This window comes from Megalops cyprinoides, chromosome 10, assembly GCF_013368585.1.
Source record: "Megalops cyprinoides isolate fMegCyp1 chromosome 10, fMegCyp1.pri, whole genome shotgun sequence".
NCBI lineage: Eukaryota > Metazoa > Chordata > Actinopteri > Elopiformes > Megalopidae > Megalops > Megalops cyprinoides.
The window spans coordinates 3,910,988-3,934,000 of NC_050592.1; the positions used below are offsets into that span (position 1 = coordinate 3,910,988).

General features: G+C 51.0%; 1 protein-coding gene across 8 annotated transcripts in view; it reads left to right on the forward strand.

The window, feature by feature from the left end:
* ptprub (protein tyrosine phosphatase receptor type Ub) overlaps nt 1-23,013 on the forward strand; it is a 202,245-nt gene that overhangs the window by 123,418 nt on the left and 55,814 nt on the right. For all 8 annotated transcript variants that reach the window (XM_036538070.1, XM_036538072.1, XM_036538074.1 and 5 more), the window contains exons 6-9: nt 3,015-3,189; nt 8,588-8,881; nt 17,266-17,583; nt 20,678-20,787. In XM_036538070.1, the coding sequence (XP_036393963.1) occupies nt 3,015-3,189; nt 8,588-8,881; nt 17,266-17,583; nt 20,678-20,787 (897 nt within the window). The remainder of the gene's footprint in view (nt 1-3,014; nt 3,190-8,587; nt 8,882-17,265; nt 17,584-20,677; nt 20,788-23,013) is intronic.

Sequence of the window (23,013 nt, forward strand, 5' to 3'; positions counted from 1 at the left end):
TGGATACTTCTTTTATTTTTAAAAACATCCTTTTTCATGTTTTTTCCCATATTTTGTTTGTAGATTTCTTTGCTCGCAAGATCAAAAAACTTCGCCATGGTCGGTATTTCTAAAAATAAAAAAATGTTTTTTTTTTTTTTCACCGACATTTAAAGGAAAGGAATTAAGGCATGAAAAGCCACAAAGTAAAATGGGCACCGAGAGGCTTTCAATTCACCCCTCCGCTGTGACCCGGAGACCCTCCGTTTTCACCAGCTGCCGCCCTCATGAATCGGCGTAGGTTCAGTTTCTCTGTAGGGTCTGTGACTCAGTGCCTCTGTGGCCACAGTCTCAGCAACTGCCCTCAGATTTACCTCCCGGAAGTCTGCTCTCCCCTCCCCTGATTTACGCTTAAGTCGGCCGTCGCCAAATTGCGAATTAAATCAAATAAATGATTATGTCACGTCTCAAGGACAAGGACGGTGGCCTCGGGCCGCGAAACTGCCACATCGACACCATCGCTTACGGTAACGAACGCCCTCGACTTTGCAGGAGAAACGCCGTGCAGAAAAGGGGGGGGGGTGGGGGGCGCGATGCTGTACGATACTGTCAGCGCTAATGTCTGAGCATTTGTTTGCTTTTTGACTGTCTTAATTGTTTTGTATCACTAGCAGCTGTAGCCCTGCAGCTCTTCTCGCTTTGATCATCTGGGCTCAGGCTGGCTAATTCCAGACACATGTTACACTCCAGCTTTTTTTTTTGTTGATAAATTAGTGCAAACAGATTGCTTGCATAATATTCTCAAGATTTTTTTTTTTTCCTTGGTCATTTAACTAACCTTATCCCCCCCCCCCCCCCCCCCCCCACGGCTCTCCCCCTCCCCGTCCCGCACCCCAACCACCAAACATCAGCCTTACTCCCCTGTTGTTTTCTCTTTTCTTGCAACGGCTTCCCTCCCCATTGTTTGCCTGCCACATAATTCCTTTTTAATTGCGGGTGAAAATAGATTGGTGACAGTATAATTTGCCTTGATTGCATGAAAGCAAAACAAAGGAATGAAAACACCAGACGCGATGAAGGAAACAATTTAGGGCTTTTTCCTTTCTTCCCTGGCCTGTTGCGTGCGGCTTTGAGGTAGCGGACGGTCCAGGATCGCACGTCGGTCGGTCGGTTGGTCGGTTTGTTTGTTTGTTTGCGGTGGCTGAATGTGGGTGGATGTGTTCCGCGGTCAGAGGCGAACGCGCACATGCGCTCCACACAGACAGCGCAGAAGGTTCTGGTCAAACGGCGGGGCCCCTTGCTCGGTGTGTTTGTTTAGGGGGGGTTACTGGGTCAGCGAGAGGGAAAGGAATGTGTGAGGAGGCAACCCTTTTCAAACAATGGAGAGAGAACAAGTGCATTTACCAGTGTCATCACTTCCTCCCTTTTATGTTCTCCAGTCAGTGGACGGGAAAGAGGAGAGAGGCCTTTGAATGCATGGCATACTGTAACAACTGTACCAGGATCAGTATGAAATGCAAATGGAAAAAGTAGCTGTTACCGTCATTGCTGAGGTCAGTGGCCGATATGATACTCTCAGGTTAACCATTTACAGCGTAGTTCCGTTTTTGGTAAAATTAGCTAACATTGTGGGTGATTGTTACGGTCATTATGTTATTAAAACTTAAAAAAAAAAGTTTTATATGAATCCAGGTGTCAAATCAATTTTCTATACTTTGGTTGCATTTGATGCTACTTAAAGGAGTGACAGGACCTTACAAACCCATACCAGAGTATGCCAGTCTGTGAGCTGAGAAATGCCAGTGTAGGCCACATTTGACCTGGGGGTTATGTAAAAATGACGTAACCCAGGTGAATGTAATCACAGTTATATCTATGGAACAGGTCCTGTACACATCCCATCTGCAGCCAAATCCAAATATTATTCCAGCCTCCGCATTAAAAATAGAACCTAAATGACAGCAGCAGCTTAACCAATGTGCCTAATAACAGCATTTTGTCTGTCAGCAGCTTAAACCTCCTACCTGGAAAAACAATCTTTTTACTTAATGTTCCAGTCGCTGGGCGCTCATCTGGAAGCGCCGTGGGATGTTTTTTTTTCTTCTTTTTTTTCCACCCAGCCGTTTGAAGCGGTCTGAGCTGTGAGTGAATGAAACACACAGACGTGTGGAGTGATGTCTCTCGAGGGGCGCCGCGCTACACTGCCCATGATCTAACGGGGACGCATCTGCCGTGTTCCCTGCATCTCTGCCCCTTTCAGCCTGCGTCTTTCTCACTTTCATTATTTCACTCGCTCTGCCTCTCCCGCACACCTTTTTTTTTTTTTTTTCTCACAGTCTGACTTTCCTTTTCCCCTCTGTACCCCCCCCCCCTTCCCTACCACCATACTGAGTTCCGATGTACTGCACCGTGATCAGTATAATCCCCCATAGTACACTGTGTTTAGTGTGGCGTTTCACTGGGACAGATACTGAGGGGACCTGACCTGGTGTCAGAGAAAAACTTTCCAGTTTTTTTTGTCCCAATTGGTCTGGTTTTTCTGTTTTTTTTTTTTTTAATTTCTTTTTATTTCCATTTCCCTCTGGGAAATCCGCTACACCACAGGCACAATGCTTTGTGACAGTCTCTATGCAAACGGACTCTGATTGGCTGATTGATTGACCTTGCTGCTGTTGCAGTGCGTGGATGGAGGCTGAGTGAGCTGACGGACGGGCGTCCGCTTTAACGGGATTTGCAGGGAGCGTGCCGAGCCGGTCCGGCGGGCGGGGTGGGTGGTAGCGGCTCAGTGGCGCCGTGTAGGGCGATGATGTCAGTGTCTCTGATTGGCTGAGGAGAAAGAAAGGGGGGAATTTGCGTGTGCCGCTGTGTCAGCGGAATGCGGGCGTGTCCCACGCCGTGGCAACCGCCGCCGCCGGGTCGTCACGTCTGGAGCGCCGATCCCCTTTCTCACGCTCCGCTGGGCAGGGGCGAAAGCCGGAGCAACCTCCGGGAAGTGACCCCGGTGTTTGTTTTGTCCCCCCCCCCCCCCCTCACAGCGGCACAGCGGAGACCTGACCCCGGCGGCCTCCGTTAAGCACCTGAGTCACCGGCGCTTCGTGGCCTCCTTCCAGCTGGACGCAGTGCAGCGCAGTGAGCAGGACCTATACCGCTGCGTCACACAGTCCTCCCGCGGCTCCGGGGTGTCCAACTTCGCCGAGCTCATCGTCAAAGGTGAGCAGCTCCCTCCCACACCGCGCATGGTCTCTGCTGTGCCAATCATAATAACATATGAGAAGGCCCCTCCCACACCACTCATAGTCCAATGGAGGGGTCTCTCCTGTACCAATCATAATAACATATGAGAAGGCCCCTCCCACACCACTCATAGTCCAATGGAGGGGTCTCCCCTGTACCAATCATAATAACATATGAGAAGGCCCCTCCCACACCACTCATAGTCCAATGGGAGTAGTCTCTCCCATACCAATCATACTGACACATGAGAAGGTCCCTCCTACAACCCACATAGTCAAATGTGAGTGGTCCCTGCCATGCCAATCATATTCGTTGGTAAGAGGTCCCTCCCACACTCCTTAGAGTCAAAGGTGAGTTATCTACCTATGTCCTCGTCCGTCTGAGGTAACTGTAAATTTCATGACCCTAGCCAGGGATCTGTCTCCCACTTGTAAAATACTGGGCATCTCTCTACCTATCCATCACTTCCTTAGGAAGTGGTCCCTCTCATGGTCAAGGGTAGATAATCCATCTTCCCACCCTTCACTTTCAAAGATGGACCCTGTCTATGTCCCCCCAGAGTCAGAGGTAGGGGGACAAAGGTGTTGAGCCCCCTGATCTCACACACACACACACACACACTCTCTCTCTCCTGTTCATGAGGGATGTGGCAGTGAGGATCGGTTGCGTGTGTGTCTCCTGGAAAGGTCTGCTCCTCTCCCCTTTAGCTATGTTCTAATTCATGTTCTAAAATGGCTGACGTGTAAGCAACACAAGCTGTCGCCTCAGGCGCCTTCTCAAAGCAGAAAGTTCACTTACATTATTGCTAACCCCTTGAAACTGCCACCCCTCTTTCGGACACAATGATGAACGCGGTTAGTCAGGCTTACAATAACCGTCTGATTGCAGGGCATAAAAAATGCAATAATATAATACACTCCATAGTAAATGACTCTACTTAACTGAAACATAAATGAATGCTTTGTTCTCAGATATCTGTCATTTGATTAGGATGACATTCCCGTATTCTGATGGGAAATTGATGCTACTTAACTTGGGTTGGAGTCAACAGTATCTGGTGCAAAGCAATGATAGGATTTTAGCTCCTACTCGTAGCACTTTCCAAACAACGTTTTAAAAATAGAGAAAATATTGCTGACGAAAAAGAAATATCGTCACTGAATCTGTAAGCTAGCAGAAGGATGTCAGCAGGATGCCAATGATAATGCACTGTCAGTTTACTCGAGTAAAAGCTGAAAGAGAAAATGGCATATTTAATAATTTTAAAGCTTTTCTGATACATTACATTACATTACATGCATTTAGCAGATGCTCTTCTTCAGAGCGGCTTCCATCACAATAGAACATGAGTGTATCCAATCAGTTCAAGCAAGCAACAGTGTCAGTTGAAATGCATTGAAAAATATTGACTGTAACTAGTTGTATTGCAGTTTATCACATGTAGTTATCAGTAGTTATAATGTTAAGACTTGTGACTATACTGAAGTAGGTATTGCTGTGCCTAACCTACTGTCTGTACCTTTCACTGTAACTATGCGGAGGAACCCTTGGAAGAGAGAGAGAAAAAAGGAAGTAAGAAGTTTCCCTTGACCCCTCATAAGGTCACTGTGACCCAGGGCCTGAATCTGATCTGAGGCTGGATTTCAGCACTGCACTGACCGCTGAATTCTTGTGTAATGTCTTCCAGTTCCCCATGGCACTGGTGTGTGCCAGACGTTTTATTGCAGTATTGTTTTATACGAGGAAGATGACGGGTTTTCGCCTGTATATGACAGCTCGTCCAACCTTCATGTGTTTATCTGCGAGTTGCTCCAGAGAGGAGTGTCTGCCACAGGAAAAGAATGTGAGCACGCTCTAACGATTCTGAGCTGACTGCTGGGGTTGGAGTGTACACCCCCACCTCTCCACACCATATGGGGGTGCTTTGGGGTGCACTGTACCCCCAGAAGGACCTCAGTGCACCCCCCCAGTTGTCTCCTTATATCCCGATGTCTACATAGCATTTATGGCTGTTTGTGCACCCATGTGGATTGCAACTGGACCCCTCTGTATTTTCTCCTGGTGCTGAGCCTGCCCCCCAGGTTCGAGAGGTGGTTGACGCCTGCCTGACAGCTAGGTCCCGCCCCCACAACCTGCGGCAATGCTAACGCTAATGCTAACACAGTGCGTTCAAGGCTGGGTAATCCCAGAGAGAGGGCAGCATGAAAGGGAAATGAGGACAGGGAGGAACAAATCTAATTTTCCATGTCTTCTACACCCCCCCCCCCCCCCCCCCCCCACCCAGCATCACTCCTCAAACCCCGATGAGTATTTGCGAGCCGGTCTCATGCTAATCCCATTGACAAATGTAGCATCACGGATTATATTGCCTTTACCGATACGGGCCGTTCAGCGTGCAGTGAAGCACCATCCGACGGAGGCACCAGCAAAGCCACAGATGTGCAAATTGAGAGCCGTGCAATCCTGCATAATGCCCCGCTGTTTACAGTAGGGACCCGGCAGGAGATCGGAATTCTGTCCACTGCCCCCCCCCCCCCCCCCCCCCCCGCCAAGCGGGCTTTGATGTACGTGACATGCATATGACATGGTTTTTCCTTTTTTTCTTTTTAACGCACAAACATATTTACCATCTGCCAGCGCACACAGTGCCATATGTCATTAAATAACGCTGAAGCGACGGTTTCGGTTTGCGGACCGTGATGAGGTCCGGGGTGTTAACGTGCAGCTCGGGAGGGAGGGACGCTGCGGATCCCGATGCTGGCCGTGCCTCTGGCCGTGTTTCTGACCGCGTCTGGTGAGGGCGGCCCTCTTAAAATGCATTACCGATCCTCACACAGACGAAAGGGAGAGTGAACCGGCCGAAAAGCGCTGAGGCCAGCGATACCTGTGCCAAAACCGGCATGTCACGGCCAATGCCTCTCAGCCCGGCTCTCTCCGTGGGGAACGCCGAGCTCAGGCCATTAGCGAAAGCTTTTTTTTTTTTTTCCGCCAGACCCCTCCTGTTAATGAGAGACTAATCAGCCTTTTAATTGGGCTGATCAACTCATTCCTCCGTGCTCTGCTCCGCCACATGGGCTGTTGATTATGGGAATTCGCGGAGAGCGCGGGACTCACGGCGCTTTCAGGAAACAGGCAGGGAGAATTTCCCATGGGATCAGGCGGAGTCAGAATGGAAAAGCCAGGTAACAGGAATATTGGGGCAGGCTCATCTCCTAAGACATCAAAGAGCAAAGCAGAACAAAAGAACCTGCCGTCCGGAATGCTAATGCCGGCGTGCAGGTCTGGGCGCTCCGGAAGCGTGATGTCACAGTGGAACGTTTCCATCTCTGTTCCATTCCTTTGCATGTGTGTTATTGATTCCATCTGGTGTCTGTTCTAATGGGACGTAGCTGGTTATTGTGATGGGTACGGTTGAAGTGTTCCTGATCTCTTATGTCTCCTGTTGGTGAATTTTCCCCTTTGGGGAGTAATAACATATAATCCGCTCTATTTTGAAATATAGCTGCTGGGCTGTGCCGTGGTACTCAGCCGGAGCACAGTTTCTGATCAGAAGACCCCTCTTTTAGAGCTCTTACTTTATCGTTGGACTGCAAGCCGGGCGAGATTGTTTTTGTGAGGATGCCTGCTGCACAGCAGGGGTCCTGAATGATGATAAATCGTCAGCACAGTGCCCATGTAAGCTCACCAGTGCCAAATAAAGTCCTTTTCCACACACAGTAGCTGCAGCACTGCGCATAAACCGCATACTTTCACGTGTGTGAAGTTTCATTCGAGCTCACCCAAGTCGAGCCCATTTTTTTCGCATTATTGCAAGCAGAGCAGTGTCTTTGGCCCCTTTAGGTGAGGAGCAGCACAGGTTGCACGTGTCTGTTTGGGGAGAAACAGCTTTGCTTAGTGCTTTTGTACCTGTCTGTTTTGGTGAGGATTGTCCCGGCTGGCGTGTGTATGAGTGGTGACAAACACCGCGACGGCCGTGTCTGGTGAGAGACGCCGCGGCTCGGAGTCTGTCTGGGCTCATCAAAGGCCTCTGGGATAGTGTCTGATCCCCCTGGGGGGGGTCCCAGGGGTGGAGGAAGCTCCCGGGATGAAAGTCAGAGCTCGCAGACTGTGCCGGCTTCGCGGGAGCCAGGGATTAGACATGGGAAAGATCTCCGTGAAGTTTCTCCACACCCCCCCCTGCGCACCCCCTCCCTGCCCCCCCCAGCACCTGCTGCTGCTGTTTTTCAGCATTTCGGGGCCTCTTTTAAGTAGCGGCTTATCCCCCTGTTAGCTAATAACTTAAGAAATAAAAGTCAATTCTGAGAAGAGGAAGGAGAAGTGTCTCCTTTGGAAACTGTCTGTCAAGCTTACCACATTGTATTTATATATTTATAATTTCTATATATGTGTATTGTATTTTATTCCAGATGTGTGTGTGTGTGTGTCTGATATAAACTGTGTGTTTGTCTGTGTGTTTGTCTGTGTGTGTGTGTGTGTGTGTGTGTGTATAGGAGCCCAGTAAATTATATCACTTGTAAATCACATATAACACATATATGTATTATATGTTTTTATTGTTATCTAGAATCATCTAGAATCAGCTTGAATCAACTGAATGTAGTACACATGCTTTGATCTTTACACAGCAGGGCGGAGATGGTGGCATTTCTGGTCACTTCCTAGTCAACTCTAGTCCACCCATGACCTTTTAGTCGCAGGTCAGATGCCATCATCTAAAGTTTCACAGCTGAACCTCTTGACACAAACAAAGTGTTTTTACAGGTTGCATGCAGCTCACAAGCAAGGAATGGGTGAAACCTGTCCTCGTGATTCATATGGAGGGGAATCCATGAGTGATATATCTATTGCATTACATATTATATATTGCACATTATTGCCATTTAGCAGACGCTCTTATCCAGAGTTCCAGTTTTACATGTTAACCCATTTATTCAGCTGGATTTTTTCTGAGGCAGTTGTGGGTTAAGTACCTTTCCCAAGGGTGCAGTAGCAGTGTCTGAGTGGGGAATCGAACCTGAAACCTTTTGGTTACAATCCCTGCTCCTCACCACTATGCTACACTGCTCTTTTCCAGGGCAATTTACACATTTTATGTATTTGCAGATTATACAAATGGATATTTTTGAAGTGACTGACTATCTTCATTTAAGCAACAGCAGCAGGGCCCGCCTTGACACACTACTGCCCATTAGAACAGAAACCTCATTGCCTGAACAGGGATTTGAACCCTTGGACCCTTAGACTAAAAGTCCATGAATTCACCGTTATCCAATGATGATGAATGGGATGGAGTTTAATCCCTCCTCTCCTCTCCCCCTCTCCCCCTCTCTCCCCTTCCCCCTCCCCCTCCCTCTTCATTTTTCCCCCCCTGCAGTGCCACCCTCCCCCATAGCCCCGCCCCAGCTCCTGCGAGCGGGCTCCACCTACCTGATCATCCAGCTCAACACCAACTCCATCCTCGGGGATGGCCCCATCATCCGCCGGGAGATCGAGTACCGGGCCAGCCAGTCGCCCTGGTCCGAGGTGCATGGTGTCAACATGGTCACCTACAAGCTGTGGCACCTGGACCCCGACACTGAGTACCACATCAGCGTCCTGCTCAGCCGGCCCGGAGAGGGCGGAACTGGCCCGCCCGGGCCCCCGCTCGTCAGCAGAACCAAGTGTGCAGGTGAGTGTGTGTGTGCTCGGATCACATACCTCCACCCACAGGGAAAACTTCTCACGCTGTGACATCACAGACCTGTAATGCAGATGGAAGATTACATTACACTATATCAGCATTTCCCAAACCTCTCCTGTAGGACCCCTTGTCCTGCATGTTTTAGATCTCTCCCTCAAATGGTCATCTCGTTATGAACTCTTTAAACTGCTTAATAACAAACTGATCATTTAAATGAGCTGTGTTGGAGCAGAGAGAGATCTAAAACATGCAGGACAAGGGGTCCTCCAGGAGAGGTTTGAAAAACGCTGCACTACATTATTATCACGTAGCAGATGCTCTTATCTAGAAGGACTTACATAGCTTACATCTTATCCATTTATACAGGTGGAGGCAGTTGTGGGTTAAGTACCTTGCCCAACTGCACAGCAGCTGTGACCCAGCAGGGAATCAAACCAGCAACCTTTTGGTCACAACATTTTGGCCCTGCTCCTTAGCACTGTGCTACACAGCCACAAGTTAGGGAAGCTTTCCTTTACTTGTGTAGTCTGCTGTAGGGTATGCTGTAGTGCATTCATGAATTGCAACAGAGCATATATTTGCATAACACTTATGTATGAGAATTAGATGCTGCAGCAGTATGTGATGGATTGGCATTGTACTGTTCATTTGTATGACTTTGTTAGATGCACTTTTGCTCTGGATAAGAGTGCCTTAATGCAAATATAAGCAGAAGCATTTAGAGAGAATAATGTATATGTGTACTGTTTATGCATAGTGTTTCACGGATGTTAGTATGTACTGCATATACATACACACATTGTATAACATTTGAATGCATGCAGCAGGTTGGATTGAACTCTCTCGGCCCAAATTGAAACCCATCTTTTCACTCATTGTTTGTTTGGGATGTGGAGATTATGCTATAAGGAGGCGGGAGGATATTTCAAAAGCGCGTAATTGCACAAGATTTTCGGCTGCCGCTCCTGCAAGCCTGCACCTGTGCGCCGCCGCCGTTATCGCCTCCTTTTTTCTCCAACTCTGCGGCGTTTCAAAGCGCCGGGAGAACCATTCAGCAGCCAGATGCTCACACCATTGATTTAATTGGCTGATAATGGCCTTCTCAAAGTAAGTGCCTCGACGTGGCGTGGAATTCGAAAATGATGAGCGCCCGCCGATTCTGACAATTGCACGGTAAAACCTGTCCATTAAAACGCGGGCTCCCTCCTTCTGCCGCATCTCTGTGTTTGCTTGAAATGACCCCTCCGAGACCTGCCAGATTGAAGCGCATTGCTGGTATTGTTGAGATGCCTAAAAAAAACTCATCTCAGGCACAGTGAGGCGTTTGTGTCACCAGCAAGCAAACAAACAGAATGAAAAGAAACCGCTGAATTCCTCTGAACATCCTCCATTTCTTCACGGGCCAGTGTTTTTTTTTTTTTTTCACAGAATCTTTCACAGGGCTGTAGAAAACGAGGCTTTGCTTTTGCTTCTTGACCAGCCGCTGAAGTCATGCAGCAGCCCGGAGAGCCATCCAAGCCACAGCTCGGAAAATCAGTAAAAATGCACGGCAGCGGAACGCAACCATCTGCAAGCGCGCGCAGGCTTCAGAAAAATAGTTTTTTGAAGTAGACATCTGCAAAACCCATCTCTTAAATGAATGCAGCCGCATATTTAGAAGTGTACAAATAATGAAGAAAAAAAAAAAAACAGAATAGGAATCAGTCCCCTGCTATCGTTTACGTGTATTGAGAGCTGGAAGAGCAGTGGAAGGATCTGGTGTTAAAGCAGGGATTGCTGAGAGAATCAGAGTGAGCTGTGCGATGCACAAGCGCACGTTTGCATGATGTGAACGTGCAGTAGCAGCTGTCATGAACACGACTGCCGCGAAAAGCTATCACTGCGTGATAGGCTGAGGAAACCTCTGCAGGAACAGCTCGAGGCAGGGACATGTCATTCCTTACCCACAGTCCTTTGCTGTTTTTTTTTTTTTAATTTTTTACGAGTGTCTACCAGCCTTAGCCGAGGACGGGGCTTGTGCAGACGGGTTGAGGAATTCTGAGTAGCCGTTCTCAGGGTCTCTTGCGTGACCCTGAGGTAGACGGGGTCACAGAGCCATCCGTCTAGCTGACAGGCAGCTGTCCCAGACCAGAGATGCCACTCACGCCCCCTTCCTCTGTTCCTAACGTGCCCCTTTGCCCTCTTTCATCTCTCACACTCTGCCCTTCTGGGCTGCTACCGTGTACCCCCCCCCCCCCACCCCCCACAGGGCCCGGTAACCCCCTCACAGATCACATATCACACACACGTCCTGCTCTTCACTGTCCCCAGACATCCACCATTCATCAACGTCCAGGGTGAGCACAGAGCAACTGAGACAGAGAGAGAGAGAGAGAGAGAGAGAGATGGAGAGAGATGGAGGGGGGGGGAGAGAGATGGAGGGGGGGAGATATATAAAGAGAGGAATGGAAATGAAAGAATTTGGAAGCAAGAGAGGGAAGTGTAGAGAATAGGATGGTGAGATGAAGGTAAAGAAAGAGGGAGAGAAAGAGAAGGAGTAAGGAAAGAGGGGGGGAGGGAGAGAAGAGGGAGCGAGAGAGGGAGGCAGGGCAATAGACATGGAGAGGGAGGGAGATAAAGAGGGAGACAGACAGGGAGAGAGGGAGGGAGGGAGATAGAGAAGAAGAGAGAGAAAAGCAGATTGAGACTGAGACAGAGGTAAGGAGGAAGACAGACAGACAGGGAGAGAGAAAAGGAGGGGTAGGGAGAGAGGGAGGGAGGGAGACAGACACAGACAGGGAGAAATAAAAGAAGGGGGTAGGGAGAGAGAGAGAGGAAAAAAAGAGAGAGATACAGCACAGTGCAGCACAGAATGGAGAGACTCGCTTCATCCTGTATTCAGTAGCGCTGACTTCCATTAAGCTCCCCCAAAAAAGCCAATAACTCCTGAAAAATATATTTGCATTACATCTGCGGCTGTTCATCAATGTCATGCCAGCTAAAGGTCTCTGCGTATTTGCGGAGTTGTTATAGATGTAATTCAGATGTAATACAGCGGTATCAAGCAAAGTGGTGCCGGAATGAAGTTTACTGTGCGCCGCGCCCATTTGCACCTCCTTAGCATTTTTCTTCCTGAGCGAAGCGGAGGGTTCGTTACTGAACGGAGAGCTGAAGAATGCCGAGGGGACTGCGTTCGGGTGCGGCGGGGTTGGGCCGTCCCCCGGCGTGTCTGACGAGGCTTTATGCGGTGATGTTCGTCTCGGCTCCGCTGATCGAGGTGTGACGACGGCCTCGCGAATTTAAACGGCCTGACTGGCAGACCTATGGAGATGCTGGGGCCCTGTTCAAGGCCGGATCTCCCGCCGGATCAACCAGGCGATTGAAGCGGTTACAGATCATGAGATCATAGAGGCCAGGGAAGGTTAAAAAGATGACCTTGGTTCCTTTGGTACTATGTTTAGAAACAGGGTTACGGTTTTAGACGTCTTAGCATTGTGATGCACTTATTTGGAAATTGCTCTGGGTAAGAGCACATGCCAAATGATGTAATGTGATGTAATGTAGACAGTGGAACGGGGCGATGGGAATGTCCGATATGACTGTCTGATGTGTTGTGACCGGCACTTTTGAATCCTGCCGTTAGATTGTCCTTTCCTGCTAGAGGTGAGGTGTTTACGGGTACAAGTTTTGAATCCTGCAGTTAGTCACCATTGATTGGCTGACGTATGGTGTTTGCAGGTGCCCTGCAGGTTTTAAATCTTGCAGTTAGTCACCATTGATTGGCAGGGGTAGGGCGCTTGCAGGTGACCCGCAGGTTTTGATCTCACCGTTAGATTGGCCTAACCTGGCTGCGGTACGGAGCTCGGCACCAGGGCATGAGAGTCACGGAGGCCTGCAGGGCGCGGAAGCGTCCGCTCCAACCCCTGCTCTCCGCGGCCGAGTTTTGTCAGTTAGAGCACTTGACTACTTGCAGTCGCAGCACTACTGCATTAAAAGGCTGGGGGATGCAAGCACTCAAATGTCACTTTATATAAGCATGCTCGTTTTTTCTTTTCCGCTGAAGGGCAAGCAGGGAGGCGGAGTGTGTACGCTGCGGATCTCACTGTCCGGGCGCGTGGTCTGAAAAATAGCCGTTAACGCCAATCCGTCTTCCCCGCGGTCCCCACAGTGCACTGCAGCTCCTCCAGTCAGGGGACATACTGACGATCCCGTCCCGGGTCATCCGTCTCCATCCGCCCGGCACCTGCCCCCTCTCAGACTTTTTTTGGGGGGGGGGGGGGGGGGGGGGGGGGGGGGGGTTTGGAATTTTAATTACTCTCCCGGCTTTTTTGCACTCACTTCTCTGTGTTCCAGCACAGGCCCGGCTCTCTCTCTCCGGTCTGGGGAGACGCTAATTGCCTGCTCTCACCTCTCTGGTCTGCAGTTCTTTCCCCGCAGAAAAGCTCCTGCTGACCGCTACTTCATCATGCTTAAAAGACTCCTCGCTGTCAGCCTCTGTTGGCTGGTTGGACAGGCCCCGCTCACCTCCTCTCCCTGGCTCAGGAGAGAGCTCCTGCTTTGAACAGAGCCCTTGTATCAAAGGCTCACACAGTGCATAGCTACTGACAGATAGCCTTTGATAGAATAATTCATTGCGTTGAAATTAAAATATCTGGAGCAAAACAACACATGCGTATATTGTTCTTTGTGAATAAAATTCATTCAAAATAATGAATTATGTAAACCACACGCATACACATATTTATTCATAAGCCTTTTTTTTTAAATAAGAACAAGAAATATGGTGCATGTAGGTAATGAATAGTTAAAATTTACACTGCCATTTTAAAGTATGCATTATATGCACATATCATATTTCTTGCTCCTATTTTAAAGTGAGCATGAATGAATATTTGAGAGGAGAGTACTGCATCACCGTAATGCCATAGTCATGGGCCGCAGCGAAATACCATGCTGTGAAAACCGTCTGAAATAGTTATTTTTAAATAACTTTTAATAACTTTTCAGTATTAAGAGAAAAGCATCCGTTGCTTGATGATGTGAGACACTGTGGCCTTCAGGATCAGGGTGGAAGGGCTGGTTGAGGTTAAGTGTTAAGGTTTGGTAATTGGTAATTAAGGCCGGATAGGAGGACGGGGACATAGCCGGAAGGGAGGAAGCATGCCGTTAGCGCGTCCGGCCTTAATTAGCGTCCTGGTTTCGCCGTTTCCCTGCTCGGCCTGGTGCTCGGCTGGAGGTGACTTTCACCTCTGAGAGGACGGAAGGAACGTTTGGGAGTGGCGCGGCGGCAGGCGGTGCGGGAGCGTGTTAGATTGCTCTGACACCCGCTCGCCTGGTCTGGCTGTGACCTGAATAGACGAAGCCGGAGCAGAGATGGCGGGAGATGCGTGAGAGGGCCGCGGCGGAACCGTGAGGCTCGCCCCGATACGCGCCCCATCATTAGCGTTTTCGGCGGGAATCTCGATGCTCGGCCAGGTGCCGTCCGGCCCAGCGCTGCTTTAATTATCAATTACAGCAGTTTGGAGCTCTTCGGCTAAACTGTCACGGGGAGAAGACTTCCGACTCGGAGCGTGCAGCTGTATGTGTTTGCTTAAGAGCCCCACGCCTGCTGCTGTCTTCCAGACACATTAAAACCGCCATGTGCCTCGTTCTGAGAAACCGCTTCGTCTCCTCTCAAACAAGACCGGGACTATAGCAGGCGCTGAAGCCCACGCCTTCTGGAGGCAGTCCCCCCCCGGGGCGTGACGTGATCCTGCCGAGCTGGGCAGCATGGGACGCAATTATCGGCCTGTGCACGGGGCCAAGGGCAGGCTGTCCACGGGCATCTCCATGTATCAATATTAGCCGGTGTAATAAACTGGAAACCTACCATTCGGGCTCACAGCTGTCCCCGAGCATTAGCGTATGGGGCCTGGGAACGCGGCCATGTTGCTCTGATTGCGTTCCGCTGGTCGCCGTGGCCAACGAGCGGGCGCCGGTGCTCGGCTTGGCACAGCGGGGGGGGGATGAGAGGGAGAGGGAGGTAGCAGGAACGCAAACCCCCCCCCCCCCACTCGTTCCGACGCACTCCCCGTCTCGAGAACGCTGTTGACTCTGTGTTCAGGGTTCAAAATGCCTGGTAGTCAAAGCCAGAGCTTCACAAGCGCTCGCTGTCACACTTTGCCTCAGTGCCTCCACTGAGATGTGAAGCTCTTGCGTCTATTTTCGCTCCCTCGGTTTTTCTCTCGACACTCGAACGCGCTCGGTGTGGCACCCGGTCCCGTGCGTCCCCGTGCGTCCCCTCTGTCGGGACATTTTATCACCCATCTCCTTGAGCGCCTCTCAGCTCAGCGGAATGAGGAGGTCGGGGGTCTTTATCTCAGTCGAAGCAACAACAAACAAATGGGGGGTAAAAAGAAGCCATTGTGAAGGGCTCTAATATTGATTGGCTAACACATTATCTCTCCTCCCACCAGGGCCTTGTGTGTTTGCCTCTCAGAGGAAGATAAGAGCAAATGGAAGTGAAACGTGAGGTTTAAGGAGAGTGGTGAGGGATCGTCTATCAGTGGAGGAGAGGGGGAAGTGCGTGAGTGTGTGTGAGTGTGTGTGAGTGTGTGTGAGTGTGTGTGAGTGTGTGTGAGTGTGTGTGAGTGTGTGTGAGTGTGTGTGAGTGCGTGTGAGTGCGAGTGTATGAGTGTGCGAGTGTGAGTGTGTGAGTGTGCGAGTGTGTGAGTGTATGAGTGTGCGAGTGTGCGAGTGTGCGAGTGTATGAGTGTGCGAGTGTATGAGTGTGCGAGTGTGAGTGTGTGAGTGTGCGAGTGAGTGAGTGAGTGTGTACGCTTGATTGCACTCTTACGAGCGCCCATCTGAATTCCTTTCAAAAGCTGATTTCCTGGATTATGTCCATATTTCTTGACAACATCAGCACTTATCTTCACACTGGATCTGCCAGAGTAATTTTTCCATATTGCTGTTTTTTTCAGCGCTGAATCCCAGTAGTTAAGTGCTACACCTTCTGAGTTAAATAGCCGGAGGAGGGATTAGGATCCCGAAGCTGAAACTTTATACCTGCCACAGAGGATTCTTCACCACTTCCCCCCTGCCACTGTCCACCACAGAGAGCCATTAGTCAGAACCGGCCTTCCTATTAAAAGAACAAAGCAACACAATACATTATGCGGAATATTGTTTGACAAAAACGCATTGATTGTTTTAATAATGGGCCGTGACAAATGCGTTCATTGATACTGCCAGGAGCGTCCTTGGCCCACCTCCTGCAGCCGGGCCCTTACAGGAATCAGCTGCCAGTGTGTGCGTATCCTTTGCGGGGCTGGCGTTTCTGCGGAGGAGGAGGAGGAGGAGGAGAAAGAGGAGGAGGAGAGGAGATTTATGGCAGGGTCGCCTCTCCATGTTTCTCTGGGCAGGAAAGGGTGAGGCCGCCCTGCTCGGCCGCTGACCAGAAACAGTCGGGAGCTTGTCTAAAAATAAGTGACCCGTCACAGTGACCTGGCGATAATAGTAACCGGCGGAATCGAACGCCCTTGGAGCGCGGGGGTATTTTTATCGGGGGTTTGGCCCCGGGGCTGTTTTGGGGGTTGGAGGGGGGAGCGGCTCGATTTGCTCAGTGACACGGAGGCCAAGTCTGGTGCGAGTGAGACCGTCCCAACCCGCTGCCTGTCTGATTAATTAGTGTAATTGGCATCAGTTGCTCCTGCTGGATGGGGACGTTGGCATGATGGGCTGGCCGGGGAGGCCCCGGTCGAACCCTGCCGCTAATGCCAGAGTCTCCGCAGTGCTCCCTGGCTGCAGCTCCCGGTTTCCGTCACAACGCAACGTCGCATCACTAGCAACAGGACCGGGCCGCTCCAGTTATGTAAGAAAACCCCAGTGTGACCCCCCCAATCTGAGGCTGACGTTGGAGAAGAGGCTGCGGCATCACTTTCTCATACACCCCGGGTCCCGAATCTGTGGCGTACCTCTGACTCATCCGCGTGTGCCGTGACCCGGAGGACTGCGAGATCTGCTCCTCTCTCAGAGAGTTTATGCCACTGGATCTGGATCAGGACATGAGAAACTCTGCCGCCGGTCTCTGAGGAGTTCATTTTTACAGGGCAATGTAGCAACATAATGCTGGGCTTGTGATATTGAGTCTCTTTCTCTCTCTCTCTCTCTCTCTCTCCCTCTCTCTCCCTCCCTCCCTCTCTCTCTCTCTCACTGTCTCTCTCTCCCCTGCTCTCTCTCTCTCCCTGTCTCCTTCCCTCTCCTTCCCTCTGTCTCTCCCCCTCACTCTCCCTCACCGTCTCTCTCTCCCTCTCCCTCCCTCTCCCTCCCTCTCCTTCCCTCTCTCCCCCCCTCTCTCCCTCTCTCTCCTTCCCTCTCTCTCTCCCCCTCCTCCCTCTCTCTCTCTCCCTCAGAGCCGATGAGGGCACTGCGAGGCCTGACAGCGACAGAGATCCAGTCCCGGCAGCTCACGCTGCAGTGGGAGACTCTGGCCTACAATCTGACACGCTGCCATACCTACTCCGTGTCCCTGTGCTACCGCTACTCCACAGCAGGGGGCGGCGGCGGGCACAACACCACGGTGCGCGAGTGCCTGGCGGTGGAGCACAACGCCTCGCGCTTCACGCTGCGGGACCTGCCGCCCTACCGCGCCATCCACGTGCGTCTGGCGCTGTCCAACCCCGAGGGCAAGAAGGAGGGCCGGGAAGTCACCTTCCAGACGGAGGAGGACAGTGAGTATCCGGGGGAGGTCGGACGCGTGCGTCAGCGCTGTATATAACACGTTACCCCCTACTGCTCAGCGGCTGTGGGGTGTTTGGCATGGGCAAAGAGCTCAGGTCCCGTCATGGTCCACTTCTGAGTGTCAGTGCATGCAAATTTTCACGTTCGGTCCTACGATCTGTTTAACATTGTTTTGGAAAAGCTTTCTGGTTTTCAAACAAAAAGTAATCATTGTACTCGATGCTCAACCAGACTTTTTCCATAAACTCAACACAGCTAACTAAACTAAACTCAACTAACCAAACTACTAACTACTAACTACCAACTAGTAAGTTGGTACTACTACCAACTTACTAACTAAAATGCACTAAGGCCTGTGCAGAATGATTGGAAATGCTCAGTGCTGATTCAGTCTGATTGGCTATGCTCAGTGCTGATTCAGTCTGATTGGCTGTGCTCATTCCTGGGTCAGTGAGATGGAAAATGAGGTTGGGCCCCACTGCAGGGCTGTTGCAGAACCTGATTCCGGTGCCCGAATCACCCCCAGCTCAGCTTCCCAAACCCACAAACCCCCCAGATCAGCATAATGAACAGATGAACTCACTCTCAAATGCATGCGGATGAAAAATTAATAACTGGCTCCGAGATCCTGGTTCATGCCACCAGCGAAGTGGAGGAAAAGTTTTCTGGGCTTATTTCTGCATCGACAGCTTCCTGTTCGTAATGGTGCCGTGTGTGTGTGTGCGCGCGTGTGTGTGTATGTATGTGTGTGTGTGTGTGTCCGCGTGTGTATATGCGTGTGTGTGTGTGCATGTGTTGAAGGGCAGTGAATCTCCATTCAAATGATGTGAAATTAAACTGATGGACAGTTTGTCGTTGAAACACACACACACACACACACACACAAATACAAACAAAGAAAATTGGCGGGCAAGCGAGAGATGCTCTTCAAATAATAAACTCCCCTCATCAAAAGCTTTGGCAAGTCTCATTACAGCGCACCTCTTCTTCAACAAAAGAGAAAAAAAGAAGAACGATACCGTGTCAGCCATTTCAGGATGAATGGTGTTGCATCAGTTGCTCCACCCCCCCCTCAGGGCGGACTGCTGGCAGCTTGAGGCCGGAATACAAATTTGGGGCGGAAAGAGCCGGAGATTCAGCCTAGGAGGAAACTAACTGCAACACCCTGACAGTCTGGGACTCCCCCCCCCCCCCCCCCCCCCACACCTGCTTGACAACATTCTGCGCTCAGCATTTGTTTTAATGAAGGCCGCCTCTCTGCCGTGTGTACAAACACGGACCCCCCCCCCCCCCTGCCGCCCGTCAGTCTCCTCCGCCCGTCGGCATGGAGATGTGGGAGTAATTGGCCGCTGTTGGTGGAGATTTGCTCGGAGTCGGTGCACCCCAAGCGGGCGAGTCTGCTTCCCTCCGCGTCTCCTGAGTGGCGCTGTCACGGACGTGCCGCAGGTGTTGACACTTGCAGTGATGTACCCCCCCCCCCCCCCCCCCCCCCCCCCCCGCCAAAACCCAATCATTTCCGTGGCAGCACCAGCGGCTTGTCACTTGAGGAAAAGGATGAAAATCTTTAAGCCGGTAGCCCCTTTCTTATGGCTAATGAAATGGGTTTTATGGAGCATTAGTAATAGGCCTCGTTTACTGCTCCCCCCCCCCCCCCACCTGCACTTAAACGACCCCCCCCCCCCCCCCCCCCCTCATCCAGATCCCAGCGCAGGCTTGTTCTCGCCTCTGGAGAGAGCCACTTTAATTAGCGGCCGCCGAGCCGCGAGGCTGTAGCAGGGCTCCCGCAGGTAGCCGTCAACTGGCAGACCCTGCTCCTCCATCAGCGCGGTCCCTCACCTGTGAGGAACGGGAGGCAGAGTCACGTACACCGCCCCCCCCGCCCTCTTGCGGCCAGCGCGTCGCGATGATGGAGGATCAGTCTGTGCCCCCCGCTCCATCATCCCGGCCCCGACGGCGGGGACCTTCTGCATCCATCAGCCCCCCCCCCCCCAAACCCCCCTCCGCCACCGCCGCTGCACCTCCGGCGGCTCGCCATTTAATTCCCCCACTAAGATGGATGCCTGTGCCAGCGTGCCATGTGTTTCCACGGGAACGGGGGGTTCTGCGTGGCCAAGAGCCGGGCCCCACGCCAGGCCAGAGGGCGGAGGGAGAGAGCCCGAACCGCCCCCTCCGGCTCTCGGGGCGCTACCCCCACAAAGACGTGTGGGGCATAGAAACTGCGTCCTGCAAGGTCGCGTCGAGGTCACTTTGGGAGAGACGCTGGAGCAGGGAGTGGGGACTCTCGGAGTTATCTATCTGTGTCACTGCGCGACAGTTGCTTTTATTGTTTTTGTAAACACTCTGGCTTCTAAGCACTATAAAGCCAGAGAAGTTTTCATTTCTTTGACTTTATTTTAGAGTCCAGGTGCTTTGGATTGATTTATTTTACCTGCTTGTGCTGCTAATCAGCATACCTGATGTCCTCTCAAATTGCTAACGCCTGTCCTCTGGCGACGATGAACACTGCGGTGTTTACGTCTCAGATGCGTGTTCGCCTGCCCCCTCTCCTCCCTCCAATCGCACACGCGCGTCTGTATTCTGCTCACACATTGTCGTGACCTGCCTTTGTCATTGTAGCGCAAAACTCAGAGCAAACAAATAGATTGCAAGCCCCAGGGCCCGAAAACAGTGTTATCAGGATAGCTCACCCTCTCCGTAGCAACGGGGGCCGCCCGCGGACACAACCACGTTAAGAGAAATGGCCCTTTTCAGGAGTGGATGATGGGGGGGAAAAACCTCTTTTGAAACCCCTCGTTTTTAGGTCTCTCCATCTCTCCTAACTCTGTCACCATCTTTTCTATCATCTCTCTCTCTCTCCCTCGCTCTCTTTCTCTCTCTCCCTCTCTCCCTCCGTCCCTCTCTCTCTCTCTCTCTCTCTCTCTCTCCTCTGTTCTGTAGTCTTTTTTTCTTCTCTTCTTTTGACACTCTGACAGTCTTCCCCTCTTCCCATCTGACGCTCTCTCTCCTCCCGGTGTGGAGGAGGCGAGTCTCCCAGGCCCTCTGTGATTCCCCTATCAGCCCTGCTCTCTGCCGTTCTTCCCACAGTTCCCGGCGGCATCGCCCCCGAGTCTCTGACCTTCACCCCGCTGGAGGACATGATATTTCTGAAGTGGGAGGAGCCAGTGGAACCCAACGGCCTCATCACCCAATACGAGGTGAGTAACCACGCCCCGCTGGTTCCCTGCCACCCCCCCCCCCCCGGAAAAAATGCCACTGCGCAATCATAATTCAGCCACCAATAACTCCCCCTGCATTACAACAGGAGCGGTGTTTTCGAGAGATATCGCCTCGCGAGCAGACCTCGGATTCAAAGTGTCATGGCTTGTTCTGTGCCCCAGTCTTCCAGCTCGCCCCCCCGAGATCATCAGAAAGGTCACCCTGCGTTCCTCATTCCCGTTCCCCGATATTCACCACACACCCGATCCACTCTTCCCTGTCGCTGTACTGCTGCCTCCTGGCTTCCCCTAGGCGGCTGGCTTAGGAGAAATGTTCTCCCTCTGAAAAATGTTCTCCCTCCCGCTTCCGCGTCCTGAAAAAGCAGGGACAGTTGTTCAGAGAGAGAGAGAGAGAGAAAGAGAGAGAGAGCAGGGGATCGCTGTGGGTTGGCCAAGGAGCAGGTCATCTGCCCTGTGCGGTGCTCTGAGTCACCGAGTCTCACTCGCTGCGCGATTTACCCCTCGCACCACGGTCATCAGCTCGACTTTACCTTCCCCAACCGCAGTTTTACCAACGTTCCGCGTCTGCCGCTACTTTGAAAAGATCCGATCTTTACTCCTCTCGAAATCACCTGCGATACCTCAACCCCCCCGCTCCCCCCCTCCTGCCCCAAATGCACACAATCCCCCCACCCCCCCACCCCCCACCAAACACTGGCGCTCCCCGCCAATGTCGTCTCAAGGATGATATTAAATGGGATTTGTGGCTTGACATAAAACAGGGAAGGCTGGCCCAGGATTTTTCTCTCTCTTTTTGGCCCTGATCTCCGTGGGCTGAGTAAGAGAGCTATATACAGTGCGGGAGGAATCCTTTCATTTCTCCGAGATTAAAGCTCGGGCCGTTTCTGACAGAGCCCATCGACCGCGAGTGGCAGTCTTTCCGGCCTGCTCTCTCCTTTGTCACGGTGCTATTATCCGCGCTATTTTTACCCGGCGATAGGCGATACAAAAAGGGGGGTTGCGTCCGGAGTGATTGGATGTCCGTAAATCCCGTCTCCACGCTTATCAGGAACGCACAGGCTTTACGGGGTCTTATGATTATCTGTAAGTGTGTGGTTAACGAGCTGTTGGGTGGGGACAGGGGCAGCGTTTGAGTGTCACTGAAGCTCTGTCTCCATGTTCTTTTCTCTGTTTCTTTGTTGCTTCTTTCAATCTTGCCCTTGGGTGCCACATGGGGAATATCCCATGATGCATCTGGTGTGGGTCGCCACCACTTAGGTGTGGTATGGAGCACGGCCACACATCCGGACCTCAGGGAATCAAGCTTGCTGGTGTTTTATGGGAAATACATCAGGATTTGCTGACTCTCTGGTTGAAACAACCCATTAGAATAAGTAGCCAGACCCTGACCTGCGTGATGTCAAATGGCTAATGTTGAGATGGGTACATGAAATATAAAAAAGTATTTCCCCATAATCACACATTTCCATTTAGTGAACATGTCCACTGCTGTGAAACCTTTTCAACAAACCAGAGATGAAACATGCAGAGAGAGGGAAACAGAGCAGAAGACTTACACAGAGCTCAGAAGCCACAACGGAGATGAGAGAGGGACAAAAAAGTCTTCTGACATTCCAACCCCGCTTGTGTAATAAAGTACATAAGAAGAAGCTGAAGTCCCGCACTTAGACATATTGTGACAGTAACATGCAGAAGTGCTATGCGGTGTGGGCCAGTCAGGGGACTGAACTTGTACTCAAACAAGCACATCACATTATGTTACATTATTGTCATTTAGCAGACGCCCTTATCCAGAGCGACTTACGTACAATGGGTTACAATAGGGTTAAGTACCTTGTAGAAGGGCACAACAGCAGTGGCCTAGCAGGGAATTGACCCGCAACGTTTTTGTTATGAGCCCTGCTCCTTACCATTGTGCCACACTGAAGTGCTTTGAGCTGAATGCAGAAGGCTCAGTGAATATGCAGCCGTATGAAAGGGTGCTGTGTAAAATGTAAGCCTACTAAGTTTCCTACTAAACTAAAAACAAACATTAATTGTACCTTGTCTGTTGTCTGGCCAACCTTTGAAACCTGGCCATGCAGTGCTTCTAATATTGTTGACCCCTTACGGTTTTTTGCTTGAGTTGTACTCTACCTCACCTATACAGTAAGTCATTTTTGATGAAAGCTTCTGCCAAATGAATAAATGTAAATGTGAATGTGA